This window comes from Nerophis lumbriciformis, linkage group LG16 (assembly GCF_033978685.3).
Source record: "Nerophis lumbriciformis linkage group LG16, RoL_Nlum_v2.1, whole genome shotgun sequence".
Classification (NCBI taxonomy): domain Eukaryota; kingdom Metazoa; phylum Chordata; class Actinopteri; order Syngnathiformes; family Syngnathidae; genus Nerophis; species Nerophis lumbriciformis.
In genome coordinates this window covers 39,664,337-39,683,863 of record NC_084563.2, presented here as the reverse complement: position 1 = coordinate 39,683,863, position 19,527 = coordinate 39,664,337, and the positions used below count along the sequence as shown (strand labels likewise).

The following is a 19,527-nucleotide window of genomic DNA, read 5'->3' as shown; positions in this document are numbered from 1 at the left end:
AACTGATTCAAGTTGTTGCTCAGATTAAATAAAATGACAAAACCTTTCTTCTACATACAAAAAGTGCAATATTAAACAGTTTTAAGTCAACTCAGCCTCAGATTAACTTGTCTGGTGACTTTCACTCAATTTTCATGTTTTTTGCCAGAAAAATCAGTTTATCCACATTGTCTGCAGAAAGAGCAGACCTGCTTGCAGTTAAAATGTCTCCAGCTGTGGAAAATACCCTTTCACTGGGCACAGAGCTAGCAGGTATGGCGTGGTAGTGCCTGGCTAACTTGGCAGTAAGAGGATGTGGGATATATGTTCTTCCACCATAGAAGTGGGTCAAAATCTAATTTTTAATGCAATATGGTCTTAAATCTGCTGCTTTAAAAACACCAACGGCATTTCTTATTGCTTTAGCCCTGCCTGACTCGCCGAGGAGAAGCTGCTTGAATGCGGTGGGAGCTGTTTTTGTTCAATACAAATACACGTACCGTTACACCCTTAATATATAGAGAGAGAGCGAGAGAGAGAGAGAGAGAGAGAGAGAGAGAGAGAGAGAAAGACATATTTTAATTCTAATGAATTTATACCCAATCTAATTGGATTGGCTCGCAGCTGAGTCTGAAGCAACTGGTATGAGAATCGGCACCTTCAAGTCCGAGTCCATCGTTTTAACCCGAAAAAGGGTAGAATGGCATCTCTGCATTGCGGATTACATCCTATCCCAAGTGGAGAAGTTCAAGTACCTTGAAATCTTGTGCACGAGTGAGGCATGAGCGCATTTTGAGATAGACAGGCGGATTGGTGCGGCGTCAGCAGTGATGCGGGCTCTGCACCGGTCCGTTGCGGTGAAGAGGGAGCTAAGCTGGACGGCAAAGCTTTCAATTTACTGATCGATCAACGTTCCTATCCTCATCTATGGTCACAAATAGAGATGTCCGATAATATCGGACTGCCGATATTATCGGCCGATAAATGCTTTAAAATGTAATATCGGAAATTATCGGTATCGGTTTCAAAAAGTAAAATGTATGACTTTTTAAAACGCCGCTGTACGGAGTGGTACACGGACGTAGGGAGAAGTACAGAGCGCCAATAAACCTTAAAGACGCCCCCGACCAAGATGGCGCCAGTATGTGCTTTGGCCTGCCGTCTCTCGCTGTCAGCTCTGTTCGTTTTTGTGTTGTTTGCGTCTATTTTCGTCTCTGTCAGCTCACTGCTTGTGTATGACCGCCAAACACTGTTGGATCTTTGCCCCTCTCCCACTGATATGATCAACTTCGACGTTGGTTTTTCGACGTCCCAGTCAGCTTTTTCACCTGGCCGGATTCCTGCCTTCCTTTCCCGCCCCCTGGCTCCTCTCCCCCGGCGGAAGCGTCTCCGGCGCCGCGGTAAACATGGCGGCCAGCTGGTGAAAGTTAGGGCACTCCTGGCCCGGCTTCCCGAAGGAGGAATGGTGCGGTATCCGGTCTCCTCCTGCACCCACGCTCGCTCGATCCCATCGGCTCCTGGCTGGTTCCTATCGTTGGTTTGGAGGAAGAGGCTTGCCGTCGTCGCTCCTGCTGTCCCCGCCCCCGCAGGCGCGGGGTGGATTCCCGCCACCTGCGGGCTGTTTGTCGGGCCCCACCCGGATTAACTGCGGCCCTGGACGTGCTGGCCCCCGCCAGGTTCAGTCTTGTGAACGCAAGATCTTTGACAAACAAAACGTTTATCCTGAAGGATTTCTTCACTTCCCGCGGACTGGACTTCCTCTGTGTGACGGAGACATGGCTGAGAACCGGTGAGTCCGCCCCTCTTAATGAACTTCTGCCTCCGGAGTGTTCCTACTTTAATTCCCCACGGCCGTCCGGTCGAAAAGGAGGAGGATTAGCAGTCGTTTTTAAAAATGACTTTAAATGCCGTCAGATCCGCCTACAATCCTCCTTTTCAAGCTTCGAACTGTGCATGTTTGAACTGGGTCTTTCTGATGTCGTCCTATGTGCCGTCATCTATCGACCACCCAAGTACCACAAAGACTTTATAACTGACTTTTCTGAATTTCTGGCTGAAATCCTGCCCAAATATGATCGTGTCCTTATTGTGGGTGATTTTAATATTCACACCTGCTGTCCAGACGAGCCGCTTTCCAGGAGCTTCCTGAATATACTCGACTCATTTAACTTTGTACAGTCTGTGTGTGGTTCTACACATGAACGCGTGCATACACTCGATTTAGTGCTCTCGTATGGTTTGTGTGTTTTTAATTTGGACATTTGCGACGCTGTGTTCTCTGATCACATGCCGATCTTGTTTGATATTCCCACGCAGTGTCCAGTTAAATTGTGCGCACCGCCCCAACGCTCTCGCATGTTTAATTCTTCGTCTCCTGCTCGGTTCACCTCTATTTTTTCGACTCTTTGTGATGATAATTCTGCAGCCTCTGTATGTCTGAATACTGAAGAGTTGGTTTCTGGGTTCAACTCTATTTGTTTACAAACACTGGACACGATCGCGCCTTTCAAATTCCGCCGCGCTAAAGCCACGCCTCAGCCCTGGTTGAATGACGTCACTCGGGCTGCCAGGCGCGTATGTAGAAGAGCAGAGAGAAAATGGAAAAAAGACAGGCTGCATGTGTCCTTTGCCATTTTTAAAGAAAGCCTGTTTTCCTTTCAGATGACTGTAAAAGCAGAAATGAATATATATCTATCTCAGATGATATCTTCTAACTGTAACAACCCCAGAGTTCTGTTTAAAACTATTAACACTGTCATTGATGCTCCAAATCTGTTGGTTTTGATGCTTCTTTTGAATTCTGTGAAAATTGTCTCCATTTTTTCACTGACAAAATTGTGTCAACTAGAGCCAGTCTATCTCAGCCTTCATATGACCCTTCTGTTCCTCTGCATTTCTCTTCTGTTTTCCATCAGTTTGAGCCGGTGTCCTTTTCTTTTTTAAGTGACACAGTTAGTCATATGAAGCCCTCTGGTTCTCCTGCAGATGCCCTCCCACCTCGCCTGTTTAAGGAGGTACTTGCTACTATTGGATCAAGTGTCCTTAACATTATCAATAATAGCCTCTCTTCTGGAATAGTTCCAGTAGAGTTTAAACATGCAGTGGTACGACCTCTACTTAAAAAACCCAGCCTCGACCCCTCTCTCCTCTCTAACCTCAGACCTATCTCTAATCTTCCATACATTTCCAAAATATTAGAGAAGGTTGTCTACAGTCAGTTGTTGCCCTTCTTAGAGGATAATGGTATCACTGAGCTGTTCCAGTCCGGTTTTAAAGCCCTCCACAGCACAGAGTCAGCGCTTCTAAAAGTTTTTAACGATATCCTCCTGTCCACTGATTCTGGTAAATATGTTGTCCTGGTGCTTTTAGATCTGTCTGCTGCGTTCGACACCGTCGACTACGCCACCTTAATCACTCGTCTTGAGAACTGTGTGGGCATTAAGGGCGCCGCCCTCAACTGGTTCCGGTCGTACCTAACCGACAGGAGTTTTTGTGTAAAAGTAGACAGTTTTATGTCGTCCACAGCTCCTTTACCACATGGGGTCCCCCAGGGCTCAATCCTTGCCCCAATTATATTTGCGCTTTACCTTCTCCCCCTTGGTTCTATTTTTAGGAAGTACAGTATTGCATTTCATTTTTACGCCGATGATTGCCAGATTTATTTTCCCATGGCACAAAATAACACGGTTCAACATCTTATTGACTGCCTGCACGACATCAAAGTCTGGCTTTCAGCTAACTTCCTGAGCCTAAATGAAGATAAAACAGAAGTTATGTTGTTCGGTCCAAGTCGCTCTCCCTCCCCCAACGTTGACCTCGGCACTCTGACCCCGTATCTCAGCGACTGTGTCACAAACCTGGGGGTAAAGTTTGACTCAGATTTTAAATTCGAAAAACAAATCAGCAGCGTCGTTCAAAAAAGCTTTTATCAATTACGCCAAATAGCGAAAGTGAAACCGCTTCTATCAAGTCATGATCTTGAGAAATTAATCCACGCCTTTATCTCGACTTGTCTTGATTACTGTAATGCCCTGTATGTAGGCATTAGCCAGGCCTCCCTCGCCCGCCTGCAGCTCGTGCAGAACTCTGCTGCTCGTCTGCTAACACAGACCCGCAGACGTGAGCACATCACCCCTATTTTAGCTTCCCTTCACTGGCTCCCTGTGCGTTACCGAATCAATTTTAAACTCCTTTTATTTGTTTTTAAATGTCTAAACAACCTCGCGCCAACCTATCTCTCCGACCTCCTTCAGCCTTACTGCCCCACCCGATCCTTAAGATCAGCCGATCAGCTGCTGTTGACGGTCCCTGACACAAGGCTGAAGCTTAGAGGTGACAGAGCTTTCGCCGTTGCTGCTCCCAAGCTCTGGAACGACCTACCCCTGAGTGTTAGACAAGCCTCCTCTCTTCCTGTTTTTAAATCTCTCTTAAAAACATACTTTTATTCCATGGCTTTTAACACTGAGTGATATCCATCCTGCAATGGCGCCCCATAATACACCTGCTGTGAACCTGTTTTTATGTTTTTATTTATTCTATTTTAATTATTTATTTTTTATCGTGTTCTGTTTGTGTTGTGTTGTGTTTGCTCGGTACTCGTTTTATCTTTTAACCTGTTCATTGTACAGCACTTTGGCTACCCCTGTGGTAAATTTTAAATGTGCTTTATAAATAAAGTTGATTTGATTTGATTTAAAGGCACTACCTTTGCGTGCCGGCCCAATCACATAATATCTACTGCTTTTCACACACACTAGTGAATGCATGCATACTTGGTCAACAGCCATACAGGTCACACTGAGGGTGGCCGTATAAACAACTTTCACACTGTTACAAATATGCGCCACACTGTGAACCCACACCAAACAAGAATGACAAACATATTTCGGGAGAACATCCGCACCATAACACAACATAAACACAACAAAACAAATTCCCAGAACCCTTTGCAGCCCTAACTCTTCCGGGACGCTACAATATACACCCCCCGCTACCCTCAACCCCGCCCACCTCAACCTCCTCATGCTCTCTCAGGAAGAGCATGTCCCAAATTCCAAGCTGCTGTTTTGAGGCATGTTAAAAAAAATAATGCACTTTGTGACTTCAATAATAAATATGGCAGTGTCATGATGGCATTTTTTTCCATAACTTGAGTTGATTTATTTTGGAAAACCTTGTTACATTGTTTAATGCATCCAGCGGGGCATCACAACAAAACTGGGCATAATAATGAGTCAATTCCACGACAGTATATATCGGTATCGGAATCGGTAATTAAGAGTTGGACAATATCAGAATATCGGATATCGGCAAAAAAGTCATTATCGGACATCTCTAGTCACAAACTTTGGGTTGTGACCGAGAGGACAAGATTGCAGGTACAAGCGGCCGAATTGAGCTTCTTGCGTAGGGTGGCAGGGCTCTCCCTTAGAGGTAGAGTGATAAACTCTTGTCATTCGGGAGGGTCTCGGAGTAAAGTCGCTGCTCCTCCTCATCGAGAGGAGCCAGATGAGGTGGCTTGGGCATCTGAATAGGATGCCAACGGACGCCACTCTGTGGAAGTGTTCAGGGCACTTCTGACAAGTAGGAGGCCACGGGGAAGACCAAGGACACGTGGAGAGACTATTCCTCCAAGCTGGCCTGGGAATGTCTTGGGATCTCCCGGGAGTAGCTGGGGAGAGGAAAGTCTGGGCTTCTCTGCTTAGGTTGCTGCCCCTGCGACACGACGCCAGATAAGTGCAAGAAGATGGAAGGCAAATTTATACCACCCGGTAACACATTTTGATGACACATTCTAGCCATGCCCCACAAATTTAACAGCAACAATCTGCAGCAAGTTGCACTGAAGGCGTTGTCCATGCAATGTAGTGTATTGAGTGGGGGCTGGCAAATGTGGCTAAAGTCTGACCAACCACAATAAATAAGTTACTATTTCTCACCTCCATTAAGGGAAATAAACTACATTTCTTTAAAGTTGCCGTAAGTCGGTTCGGTGGCATATTTGTACCAGAAAGCAGAGACTAGGGCTGGGCGATATGGACGAAAAAGTATATCTCGATATATTTTTAAACTCGATATATATCTCAAAATATTTTCCGGTGAAAGTATACATATAAAGATATTTATTTTGGAGTGAGATTCACTGAAATTGAAGTGAATGACAACTGTACTGTAAACAGTCAGTGGAACTTTTATTAACCCAGTTAGTCAAGATGGGTATTAACAGCACATAAAATAAACTTTTTAACTAGCACAGAATTACATAACATAAATAAAATAGAAAAATATTCTTTCTACGTAAAATAAATAACAAAGCTTGGCAACTCGAGAACCGTTTGGATTTGGGCTTACATGGTAAACAACTCAAACGAATGTTTTATCCAGACGCATACATTTGTCCAAATGTGGCCAAGTAGACACATTGTGGGTTTCCTGGACGTGGTCTACATCGCTAAAAGAAACATTTAAAGAAGAGAATCCCTCTGTAAATCTTCCACTAGTTTTTTTTAATATATAAATCGCTCTTCTCTCCTATGACTCTCTCGTCGTCATTTGGGATGTCTGTTGTGATTTCCCTTCCTGGTTCGATGACCCGCCCTATCTTGCCTCTGACTGGCCTAATCTCAACCAATCGTGACTCATCATAGTAAACAACCAACAAATCATGGATGCTCTTATACGTGCAAGCACATCTTGGAAGGAGGAAGGGGAGGGGTTAGTAGCCCATGAGAGGGAGTGAGGAGCGGGGGAGAACAAGGAACACAAAAAATAAGCGGCATTTTAACGTGAAATAAATTATATCGATAGTACGCTATTTTCTTAATTCATCCATCCATTTTCTACCGCTTGTCCCTTTTCGGGGTCGCTGGAGTCCATCTCAGCTGCATTCGGGCGGAAGGCGGGCTACTCCCTGGACAAGTCGCGACCTCGTCGCAGGGCATATCTTGTTTAAAAATATATCTTACAAACTCGATATATCGCCCAGCCCTAGCAGAGGCTCAGGCAAAAGTCAAAAATACTATAATATTTATTAACAAAAGGAGCACAAAGGGTGTGAAAAAACTCAAAAACTCAGTCTGAATGATTAACACAAAGTGACTGCAACATAAGGTTGCCGTGAAAAACAAGATACAAAAAGGGAGCGAAGCCACTGAACCAAAACTGGTAAAACTTCAAAAGAAAATAACTAATTTGACAAGTCAGGCAAACAAATCTACACAGGCTAAGGAATAAGAGTACCCAGTAGAAAACAGCAACTTGAACAGGCATGACCAGAGTAACAAACAGCAAGGCTTATGAAGACGTGATACATAATAATAAAAATGCAACAAAATGTTGTTCTTATCTGTACTGAAAAGTTAAAATTTGAATGACTATAGGGCTGGGCGATATGGCCTTTTTTTAATATCTCGATATTTTTAGGCCATGTCACGATACACGATATATATCTCGATATTTTGCCTTAGCCTTGAATTAACACTTGATGCATATAATCACAGCAGTATGATTCTATGTGTCTACATTAAAACATTCTTGTTCATACTGCATTAATATATATTTTAAACTTTCATGCAGAGAGGGAAATCACAACTAAGTCAATTGACCAAAACTGTATTTATTAAACAGTTATTAAGCAGTGGCACAAACATTCATGTCATTTCATAACAGAAATTGCAAGACATTTTAAAACAAGCTACGAGTGCACTTTTGTGCATGATGTCACTAAAATGACATATCAAAACAACACTAAATTAAAGTGAACTTTTTGTACAGAACGCCACTACAATAGTTTGAAACAAATAAAGTGCACTTTTGTGCATGATTTCAATAAATATAAATCAAATAAAAATGAGCTGCATAATAGGAAATCAAATAGTGTATGTCCTTCGCTATGTGGTAGGTTCCTGCGGACGTTATCTCCTTCTGTTGTTGACTATTTTTTTCATACGGTGTTGATGTGGAAATGGTTGCCTCGGCATTTTGTTGGTGTGGCACCGAACGGAGATGTTGACATGCAGAGTTTCAAGCACTCTTCATTCTCTAGCGGGTGACTTTTCAAATGATGCTACATATTAGCTGTAAAGCTACTTTTTGTAGCAACGCTTTTGCCCCACACTTGACAAATTACGGTCTGTTTGACATATTCCCACTTGAAGCCAAACCACCGCCAGACGATGGACCCCCTGCTGTTTTTCTTGGGAATTAATTCTTCCTTTACCCATGCAACTACCTCTCTGCTCCGCGAGGGCGTATACATATGTGACGTATGTAAGAAGGTGCGCTTGTTTTATGTCTCTGTGAGGAGAGACAACAACGAGTGATAAAAGCCTGTAGTGTAATGCCCGCAACTAAAAGCAACTGCGTGAGAACGTATACTCGAATATCACAATATAGTCATTTTCTATATCGCACAGAGACAAACCCGCGATATATCGAGTATATCGATATATCGCCCAGCCGTAGAATGACATTAGAGGAAGTCTAAGTCCAAGTGTAATATTAAAGTGCAATCAGGTATAGGATAATGGCTCCACCACAGGAGACACCTACACTGTTACAATGTCCACTTTTCAGATGATATAATTGTTGATGACTATAGCAACCAAACCTAACTCCCCCGCCCCAACCCCCTCCACATCCCACCACCCGAATTGTAAATAATGTAAATAATTCAATGTATATACTCTGATGATTAACATGTGTGATGACTGTATTATGCTGATAGTATATATTTGTACCATGAATTGATTAACATGGACCCCGACTTAAACAAGTTAAAAAACTTATTCGGGTGTTACCATTTAGTGGTCAATTATACGGAATATGTACTGTGCAATCTACTAATAAAAGTTTGAATCAATCAAAAACACCAAATATTGGCTCAGGAGGAGACGACATGTTAGGAAAAGTGTCAGGCTACTGCAAGAACAATACAAACATAACAGGAAGTGGAAACAAAATGAAAGCGCAAAACACAAAGTGAAGCCAAAAACACAGGAAAAAAGCACCTAAAAATTAAACAAAGAATGGCCTGAACAATATGTTGTGACACAAGTGACATTATCAATAGAGGACTGGAGGAATAGCTAAACATACGACGCACCAAGCAAAACGAAAAACTAAGTCATGCCGATAGCGAAGCTCGCTTAAATACAATGTAGAGAAACAGTATGTAGGACAAATGCAGCCGAAAAGCCAATTTTTACCACACAGCAACCTAGCAGCCATTTTTTGTTTCTCCTCCATGTTCTTGGGGGTTGTCTCTTGGGAGACCCACAACTTACTCCTGCCCCCCCCTCTCCGTGACCCTATTGCCCGAGGCCTTTGTGGTGGTCTGGGAATGTGACTCCTTCAGCAAGTCCAGCTGGAGCTGCATGCTGTTGAATCAACAGGAGTAAAAAAGGTTCCCGCAAAGCAGCCCTCAAATGAACTGATGACAAGTCATTTTTACGAAATCAAACTCGTTATAACAAATCCTTTTTGCAAAACCAAGTTGAACATTTAAAAATATACTTTTTCTACAATTGCAATAATTTCTTAACGTTTTATTAGCTTTGAACTATAAGAGAAACAGACCCAAATGTCAGAATGTAAGGTTAATGAACTTTCCAAATAAAAAGGACTCACAATAAAAATTCAATAATTTTAACTGCAACTGAACATAATGGGATGTGGGAAAATAACATACAACCCCTCTGATCCAATCCAAAAGCCCAAAATATCACATAAATGCTCACTTTAACATTCCCTGACATGTCATAAACAGACACAGCGGGAGCAAAAGCATTGTAGCAAAGTAGCAGAAGCTCGCTAACACAATTGCTAGAGTGCGAGTTAAGTAACTTGGCATCAGTGTCTTGTCAGTTGTGTGCATTTACTTTGTTTGTAAAAAAAGAAGTCGAAGTAGGCTAGTGAAGTTTGTGTAAAGTGAGTGTTTCAAGGGGGCGGCAGCAGCCTTGGACAACAACACATTTGATCAAACATTTGCAAAAGCATGACAAAAAGGAGTACCACCAGAGTTATTGCAGCCATTCAGTGTGAGAAAGAAACAACAGTCAGTCACCATCGCTGTTTCGGAAGATTTTTCTGTGGACCTTCAATGAGTGTGGAAAGTCTATTCAGCACAGCCTTCATTACTATTTATGAAAAAAAGAGCAGACCGACTGCTTGAAGATTATCTGTAAAATATAATCTATACAACATTTTGACCAAACACCATGACACCATTACATGTTATGTAGACCAGTGGTCCCCAACCACCGGGCCGCGACCCGGTACCGGTCCGTGGATCGATTGGTACCGGGCCGCACAAGAAATTTCCAAAAAAATAAATAAAAATAAAACAATTTTTTTAATTTTTTATTTTATCTAATCAACATAAAAAACACAAGATACACTTACAATTAGTGCACCAACCCAAAAAACCTCCCTCCCCCATTTACACTCATTCGCACAAAAGGGTTGTTTCTTTCTGTTATTACCGGTAATATCTCTGGTTCCTACATTATATATCAATATAGATCAATACAGTCAGCAGGGATACAGTCCGTAAACACACATGATTATATTTTTTTATGACAAAAAAAATTTATTAAAAAAATACCATACACCCCCCCCGCCTTCCAGAAGATAGGTCCAAGGTCGTTTTAAAAGAGAATCGACGGATTTTATCGATACTAAAAAAAGGAAAACATTGGATTTAAAAACAGCAGAATTTATATGAAGTTTAACACTTTTAAAAATGAGGACATTAAAGGTTAAGTCTATTTTGCACGTCTGTGACGTCATCCAAACAAAAATGGCGGATGGCTACAGTGGCTGAGAAAGGTCAGCAAATGCAAACGCTACAAAACAATATCATTAATTACAACAAAACAACTTTCAGTTACAGCACGATTGCAAAAGCCATAACGAATACAAACAACTAGGCCTGTATGATGTATCGATTTTATTGATATATTTGATTTTTGTTGCACACGATTGAATTTTTTTTTTATCAAATTGGTGCAAAGTTTGTTTGAAAAAGGCATCAGCATCCAGCATCTGAAACCAAAGACTCCAGCCGAGTGCGGGAAATACAACTATTTACGAGGCGAACAAAACGCAACAACAAACAAACTGAAGGCTAAAAATCACCTTAATATGGTGGAATCATTTACACAAGGTATATATAATGATGCCATGTATGTTTGCTCTGCACACCACAAAGATGTATGAATTAAAAAGGTGTTTACTTTATCCTCTTACTGAAACAAACTATAGTCCTCTCAATGTTTTACTTCAATATTTATTTGGATACAATGTATAATACTACATTTTTATTTACAGAAGTACAAAACCCAAAACCAGTGAAGTTAGCACATTGTGTAAATTGTAAATAAAAACAGAATACAATGATTTGCAAATCCTGTTCAACCTATATTCAATTAAACAGGCTGCAAATACAAGATACTTAACGTTGGAACTGGAAAAATGTTTCATTTTTTGCAAATATTAGCTCATTTGGAATTTGAGCATCCCAAAGGTGAACAGGTGGGTGCCATGATTGGGTATAAAAGCAGCTTCCATGAAATGCTCAGTCATTCACAAACAAGAATGGGGCGAGGGTCACCACTTTGTCAACAAATGCATGAGCAAATTGTCGAACGGTTTAAGAACAACATTTCTCAACCAGCTATTGCAAGAAATTTGGGGATTTCACCATCTACGGTTCATAATATCATCAATAGGTTCAGAGAATCTGGAGAAATCACTGCACGTAAGCGATAATATTACGAACCTTCGATCCTTCAGGCGGTACTGCATAAACTTAAATTATATCTGTCATTTGTATTAAATGAATTCTATAAAAAGTAGGGGAAAAAAATCGGCAAAAATACTTAATAGGATTTTATTATTAGGCCATATCCTCCAGGCCTACAAACAAACCATCCATTTTCTACTGTTTGTCCCTTTCGGGGTCGCGGGGGGTGCTGGAGCCTATCTCAGCTGCACATGGGCGGTAGGCGGGGTACACCCTGGACAAGTCGCCACCTCATCGCAGGGCCAACACAGATAGACAGACAACATTCACACTCACATTCACACACTATGGCCAATTTAGTGTTGCCAATCAACCTATCCCCAGGTGCATGTCTTTGGAGGTGGGAGGAAGCTGGAGTACCCGGAGGGAACCCATGCAGTCACGGAAAGAACATGCAAACTCCACACAGAAAGATCCCGAGCCCGGGATTGAACTCAGGACTACTCAGGACCTTCGTATGCACTAACCCCTGTGCCACCGTGCACACAACTTTAAGCAACTAAAGACGCGACCACCCCACCGGAAGTGAGCGAGTTAGAGCGAGTTAGGCGACGCACCGACTTCTGGAACACAACAACATGAAGTGTGACACACAACACGCAACTGGCAGCCAAGGAGAAGTCATTACATCAGAAACAAATAAATACAAGAGATGGATTGAGGAGGCTATGGAAATGAAGAAACTACGGGCCAATACCATCAACAGGAATGAGGGGGCATACATGCTTCCACATACTGTATCTAGGACACTATCATCAGCGACACCAGGGCAGAAAACAGATATTGTATGGCCGAGTCAGGGAACTTTATTCAGCAAGTAAACCTACTATTATAATGTTGGTTACTGTGCTTGTATTGCAAATTAGTTGAATATTGAAAATGTGAGCAGAAAAGTTTACCTCTTGTTAATTCAACCTAAGGTGCTGGTTGCACTTTATTCAAAAAAGGTGTGAATGCATTGGCCATCAATTGGTGTTTACTTGCGGGTTTGTATCATTCAAGTCATTTATACCTAATTCCCTTACAGCAGGGGTCCGCACCAAAACGTTGAAAGAGCCAAAACACAAAAAACGAATCTGTCTGGAGCCGCAAAAAATGAAAACATTTACAAGTCTTATAATGAAGGCAACCATGATATAAGTGTCTATATTAGCTATATTAGCCTACTATCAAAATGACTGTGTCGCAGGCTGAAGCAAATCTTCGTTGTTAAAAAGGAATATTTATTCTACACATTTTTACAACATTAGAAAACATTAGTAAATCAGAGGCTACCCAGAAAGTGAGATAACTCCTGGAAATTACTGGCTTTTAATGGCCAAAGTTATAGATGTGTGTGTCCAGATGAAAGGAAACGGCAGGCTGTCTTCCTTTAACAGATGTATTATAATCTTTGGGAAGCTAGGTAATGTTTGCTGTGGTCTGGAACAACATGGCACACAAACAACTATCTGTAATGAAGCCAATATTACATACAGATAATGTGTCGTGAGACATGCAAAACTAAATTGTATACAAATAGGATAAAATTAAAGGATATTAAATGAGCTCAAATATACCTACGAATGAGGCATAATGATACAATATGTACATACAGCTAGCCTAAATAGCATGTTAGCATTGATTAGCTTGCAGTCATGCACTGACCAAATATGCCTGTTTAGCACTCCAACAAGTGAATAACATCAACAAAGCGCACCTTTGTGCATTCACACACAGCATGAAACTTTTCGTGGACAAAATGAGACAAAGGAAGAGTGGAAGATTTTACATGTAAACAAACTGTTGCGTCACAGTCCACACTATGGTGAGTTCAAGAACCGCCGAAATTAGTAGGACAAAACGATGTTCCCCAAATACTCTCATCAGTGTAGCATACACACAAAAATATTAAACAGTGGGCTTTCTAACAATTGGGAAGGGTTGTGTCATGTTTGTCCTCAAACAATAAACATACTAAAACAAAAAAATGTATTTTTCCCCCATCTTTTTTCATTTTCAATCCTTTTAGAAATGCTCCATCCAGGGAGCCAGTAGAGCCGCACTAGACCCCCTAGACTTGCTGACCCCCGCCTTACAGGAATATAAGATAATTCACCTGCAGTGTCCAGTCTTGATTTCACAGTCACACTGGTTCAATTTTTGTTTTCTTAAGTTTCTGAATAGATTTTACCACAGTGAATCGTATCATGTCATTCTAAAAAAAAAAATATTGTCCCTGAATTGGATCGGCAACCACAAATTCTGAATTGAATCGAATAATTGTTCAAACGTATCGTTACACCCAAAGTATTTATGGGTAAAATATCAAAATCACAAATTGAATCTTTAATAATAACTACAAATGTGCGCTTCTTTCGTTAACCGTGTTACAATAAAGATCAATTAGACTGATACATAATGTTGGATATAGAGAACATACAAACCCTTTATTTATTGAGTCAAAAATATTAAAGTTCGATGATTTGGTAAAATTGCAAACAGCTAAAAGGATGTACAAAGCAAACTATAACCTGCTACCAAAGAATGTACAACAATTCTTCTCTACCAAAGAGGAGAAATATAACCTTAGAGGAAAATCTAATTTAAAACATTTGTATGCACGTACAACACTTAGAAACTTTAGCATATCAGTATGTGGAATTAAATTATGGAATGGATTAAGTAATGAAGTTAAACATTGTACTGGTATGATCCAGTTTAAGAGGTTGCTCAAAGTAATAGTGCTTACAAAATACAAAGAAAAATAATTATGAAAAACACTACACCCTGGACATAAGCGGTAGAAAATGGATGGATGGACTTTCAACTTTTTTTGCTATGTTGTCTATTACCTTTGTTGGTATTTTGTCTATTACCATTGTTGGTATATTAATTCTTCCTACATTGTTGATACAGTGTAATAATTATTGTTACCTGTGGTAATGCCACTATGATACAACATTTGTATAATCCTGAAAAAGGGGAACATTATCACAATTTCAGAAGGGTTAAAACCATTAAAAATCAGTTCCCAGTGGCTTATTTTATTTTTCGAAGTTTTTTTCAAAATTTTACCCATCACGCAATATCCCTAAAAAAAGCTTCATAGTGTCTGATTTTAACCATCGTTATATACACCCGTCCATTTCCCTGTGACGTCACATAGTGATGCCAACTCAAACATACATGGCGCATAGAACAGCAAGCTATAGCGACATTAGCTCGGATTCAGACTCGGATTTCAGCGGCTTAAGCGATTCAACAGATTACGCATGTATTGAAACGGATGGTTGTAGTGTGGAGGCAGGTAGCGAAAACGAAATTGAAGAAGAAACTGAAGCTATTGAGCCATATCGGTTTGAACCGTATGCAAGCGAAACCGACAAAAACGACACGACAGCCCGCGACACGGGAGAAAGCAAGGACGAATTCGGCGATCGCCTTTTAACCAACGATTGGTATGTGTTTGTTTGGCATTAAAGGAAACTAACAACTATGAACTAGGTTTACAGCATATGAAATATATTTGGCAACAACAAGCACTTGAGAGTGCAGCAGCCCAATTTTCATCAATCAATATATTCTGTAGACATACCCTCATCCGCGCTCTTTTCCTGAAAGCTGATCTGTCCAGTTTTGGAGTTGATGTCAGCAGGCTAGGGAAGCTAGGGTCGATATTCTTCTCTTGATCATCTTCGGTGGCATAAGGGACGGTGTGAGCCAAGACATCCAGGGGGTTTAGCTCGCTCGTCTGCGGGAACAAACTGCCGCCATTGCTTGCCGTGTTACCGAGGTCCTTTGTCCCTGAATTGCTCACACACTCCGGCAGATTCAATGGGGGTCTGGCGGCAGATTTCTTTGACTTTATCGTTGGAAATGCATCTGCTTTGAGTGTCGCAGGATATCCACACATTCTTGCCATCTCTGTCGTAGCATAGCTTTCGTCGGTAAAGTGTGCGGAACAAACGTCCAATTTCTTGCCACTTTCGCATCTTTGGGCCACTGGTGCAACTTGAATCCGCCGTCCCTGTTCGTGTTGTTACACCCTCCGACAACACACCGACGAGGCATGATGTCTCAAAGGTATGGAAAACAGTCGAAAAAACGGAAAATAACAGAGCTGATTTGACTCGGTGTTTGTAATGTGTTTGAGAAAATGGCGGATTGCTTCCCGATGTGACGTCACGTTGTGACGTCATCGCTCCGAGAGCGAACAATAGAAAGGCGTTTAATTCGCCAAAATTCACCCATTTAGTGTTCGGAAATCGGTTAAAAAAAAATATGGTCTTTTTTCTGCAACATCAAGGTATATATTGACGCTTACATAGGTCTGGTGATAATGTTCCCCTTTAAACAAAGTAACAGTGAAACTCAATGTATTAATCACTGAATGATAGAACTGGGGGTGGGATTAAATAAATTATCTTCTTCCCACTCCCTTTCAGGCAAAACTAGACAATCATGCTTACATACTGTACATTACCTTTTGCATTATATGAATTTATATTATTATGTATTGTCTACCTTGTACTTTCTTTTTTTCTTTTTATGTCATTGCCGGAAATAAAGGAATAAATGAAAAAAAAATGAAATGAACCTTATTGAAAATAAGATATTCTTCATATCAGTATGTTTATCATGACTGACTTAATTATCTATTACAAAAACTGCTGTATTAATTAGGGATGTCCGATAATATCGGATTGCCGATACTATCGGCCGATAAATGCTTTAAAATGTAATATCGGAAATTATCGGTATCTGTTTCAAAATTATCGGTATCGGTTTAAAAAAGTAAAATGTATGCCTTTTTAAAACGTAGGGAGAGGTACAGGGCGCCAATAAACCTTAAAGGCACTTCCTTTGCATGCCGGCCCAGTCACATAATATCTACGGCTTTTCACACACACAAGTGAATGCAAGCATACTTGGTCAACAGCCATACAGGTCACACTGAGGGTGGCCGTATAAACAACTTTAACACTGTTACAAATATGCGCCACACTGTGAACCCACACCAAACAAGAATGACAAACACATTTCGGGAGAACATCCGCACCGTAACACAACATAAACACAACAGAAAAAATACCCAGAACCCCTTGCAGTACGGGACGCTACAATATACACCCCCCGCTACCCCCTATCCCCCCTCACCTCAACCTTCTCATGCTCTGTCAGGGAGAGCATGTCCCAAATCCCAAGCTGCTGCTTTGAGGCATGTTAAAAAAAATAATGCACTTGTCTTCAACTTGGGGCGGTATAGCTCGGTTGGTGGAGCGGCCGTGCCAGCAACTTAAGGGTTCCTGGTTCAATCCCTGCTTCCACCATCCTAGTTACTGCCGTTGTGTCCTTGGGCAAGACACTTTACCCACCTGCTCCCAGTGCCACCCACACTGGTTTAAATGTAACTTAGATATTGGGTTTCACTATGTAAAAGCGCTTTGAGTCACTAGAGAAAAGCGCTATATAAATATAATTCACGTCACACTTCACTTCAATAATAAATATGGCACTGCCATGTTGGCATTTTTTTCCATAACTTGAGTTGATTTATTTTGGAAAACCTTGTTACATTGTTTAATGCATCCAGCGGGGCATCACAACAAAATTAGGCATAATAATGTGTTAATTCCACGACTGTATACATCAATTTCAGTTGATATCGGAATCGGTAATTAAGAGTTGGACAATATCGGAAATCGACAAAAAAGCCATTATCGGACATCTCTACTTATTATCTATTGTGCTACAAAAAGAAGTCAGTAAATGAACGTATGTATTTGTACACGCTCTGAAGTGGGAAAGGGGTAGGATTAAATAAGCTTTGCTTCTTCGTACTCCTTTTCGGACATGATGTAAAGTGAAATGATATTAAATTGTGTGATGCATTATGCTAGAAGTGTGTTCATGTTAGAAATAAACTGAAGAAAGAAAAAAAAGAAATAATCACAATTGCATTTTTGTAGAGAAAAATAGCAATTAGTTTTCTTTTGCTACTTTAACTAAATGAATAATTCCCCCTTCATGTAGTAATATGACGCTCGTCTTACCTGTGTCTTGTCTGAACTGGTGCATGGACTGGAGGTCGATGATGTAGGGCGAGAGTCGACTCTCCACCTGGCCGAGAATGACGCTCCCCGCGCGGATGTCTCCGCTCCGAATGGCCGCCTCGATTTGATGGGAGACGACGGAGCTGTAGGGTCGCCACCGCCCGTGTTCGTTCAGCCATTCCCACACCACCACGGCGGAGGCCACTAGCATGTTGTTACTGTTGGCCCTGCCGAGTAGTTTAAAGATGTCAAAGCAAGGGAGAGAAAAAAGACTTATTGTTTAGGGGCGGCTGCTTGCCTTCTGGTGCGAGTTGAGCACCTTAATAAACAAGGCGGCGTTTTCATAGTAAATAAACTCGTCAAGTTCAATTAGCTCCATCAGGTAATTATAATAATATTCTAATAATGAGCAAATATCATGATAAGAACACAAAAATGTTCTGTAGCTTACATGAAGCTAACTCCAGCGAGCGGAACATTCCTCTACGAAGAGCCGAATTCTTCGCATGGTCACACGGCGAGGAGGAAAGACAAATCTCCGCTCAACTCTGAGTAAATGTGACTTATAAACCAATTTTAACCACGGTGGACATTTTCTGTTGACTCTATCTCGTCATCGATAGTTCCTCCAACCCAAGGCCTTCAGTCTGCTGGTGGAGTCCTGCCTAAATGGAAGAAATATGGAACAAAAGACGAAGGCTTCCGTTGGAGTCTCCTACATCGTTCCGGATGTTAACCACGTCGGTTGAAAGGTGGCGGCTGCAAACGTCTGTTTTTTTCGCTCGTTATTAGGGCGCTTCGCCCAAAAAGTACCAGCTCCCGGAGAGCGCATCCTCGGTAGTAACGAATTCTACTGGCCGGCTGTGCAACGCGAACCGGAGAACAGGTTCCACGGATGGGCGGGTCGATCCCAATACCGATCGTGTGATACCAAGTGCGAGATCAGAATCGTTACGATACCAGCGTGATGACATCAATATTTTGTAGTACTTGAACCCCCCCCCCCCCCCACACACACACACACACACACACACAAATATAAGTCCTTATTTCTGTCGTGAAGTTCAGTTTATTTATTTATGTCTTTCATTAAAAAAAAAAAATCAAACAGAAATAAGAATACAAATAAGTAGAGATATTATCGGCCGATAAATGCTTTAAAATGTAATATCGGAAATTTTCGGCATCGTTTTTTTATTATTATCGGCATCATTTTTTATTGTTTTTTTTTTTTAATTAAAGGCCTACTGAAATGCGATTATCTTATTTAAACGGGGATAGCAGGTCCATTCTATGTGTCATACTTGATCATTTCGCGATATTGCCATATTTTTGCTGAAAGGATTTAGTAGAGAACATCGACGATAAAGTTCGCAACTTTTGGTCGCTGATAAAAAAGCCTTGCCTGTACCGGAAGTAGCAGACGATATGCGCGTGACGTCACAGGTTGTGGAGCTCCTCACATCTGCACATTATTTACAATCATGGCCACCAGCAGCGAGAGCGATTCGGACCGAGAAAGCGACGATTTCCCCATTAATTTGAGCGAGGATGAAAGATTCGTGGATGAGGAAAGTGAGAGTGAAGGACTAGAGGGCAGTGGGAGCGATTCAGATAGGGAAGATGCTGTGAGAGGCGGGTGGGACCTGATATTCAGCTGGGAATGACTAAAACAGTAAATAAACACAAGACATATATATACTCTATTAG

General features: G+C 41.3%; 1 protein-coding gene across 2 annotated transcripts in view; it reads right to left on the bottom strand.

Annotated features, from left to right (window-relative positions):
- Window positions 1-18,675, bottom strand: part of LOC133617267 (E3 ubiquitin-protein ligase DTX4-like) — a 75,499-nt gene extending 56,824 nt beyond the window's left edge. For both annotated transcript variants that reach the window (XM_061977156.2, XM_061977157.2), the window contains exons 1-2: window positions 18,269-18,675; window positions 17,818-18,044 (exon numbers count right to left, since the gene is read on the bottom strand). In XM_061977156.2, coding sequence (XP_061833140.1) covers window positions 17,818-18,044; window positions 18,269-18,270 — 229 coding nt within the window. In that variant the 5' untranslated portion in view covers window positions 18,271-18,675. The remainder of the gene's footprint in view (window positions 1-17,817; window positions 18,045-18,268) is intronic.
- Between the last annotated feature and the right edge of the window lie 852 nt (window positions 18,676-19,527).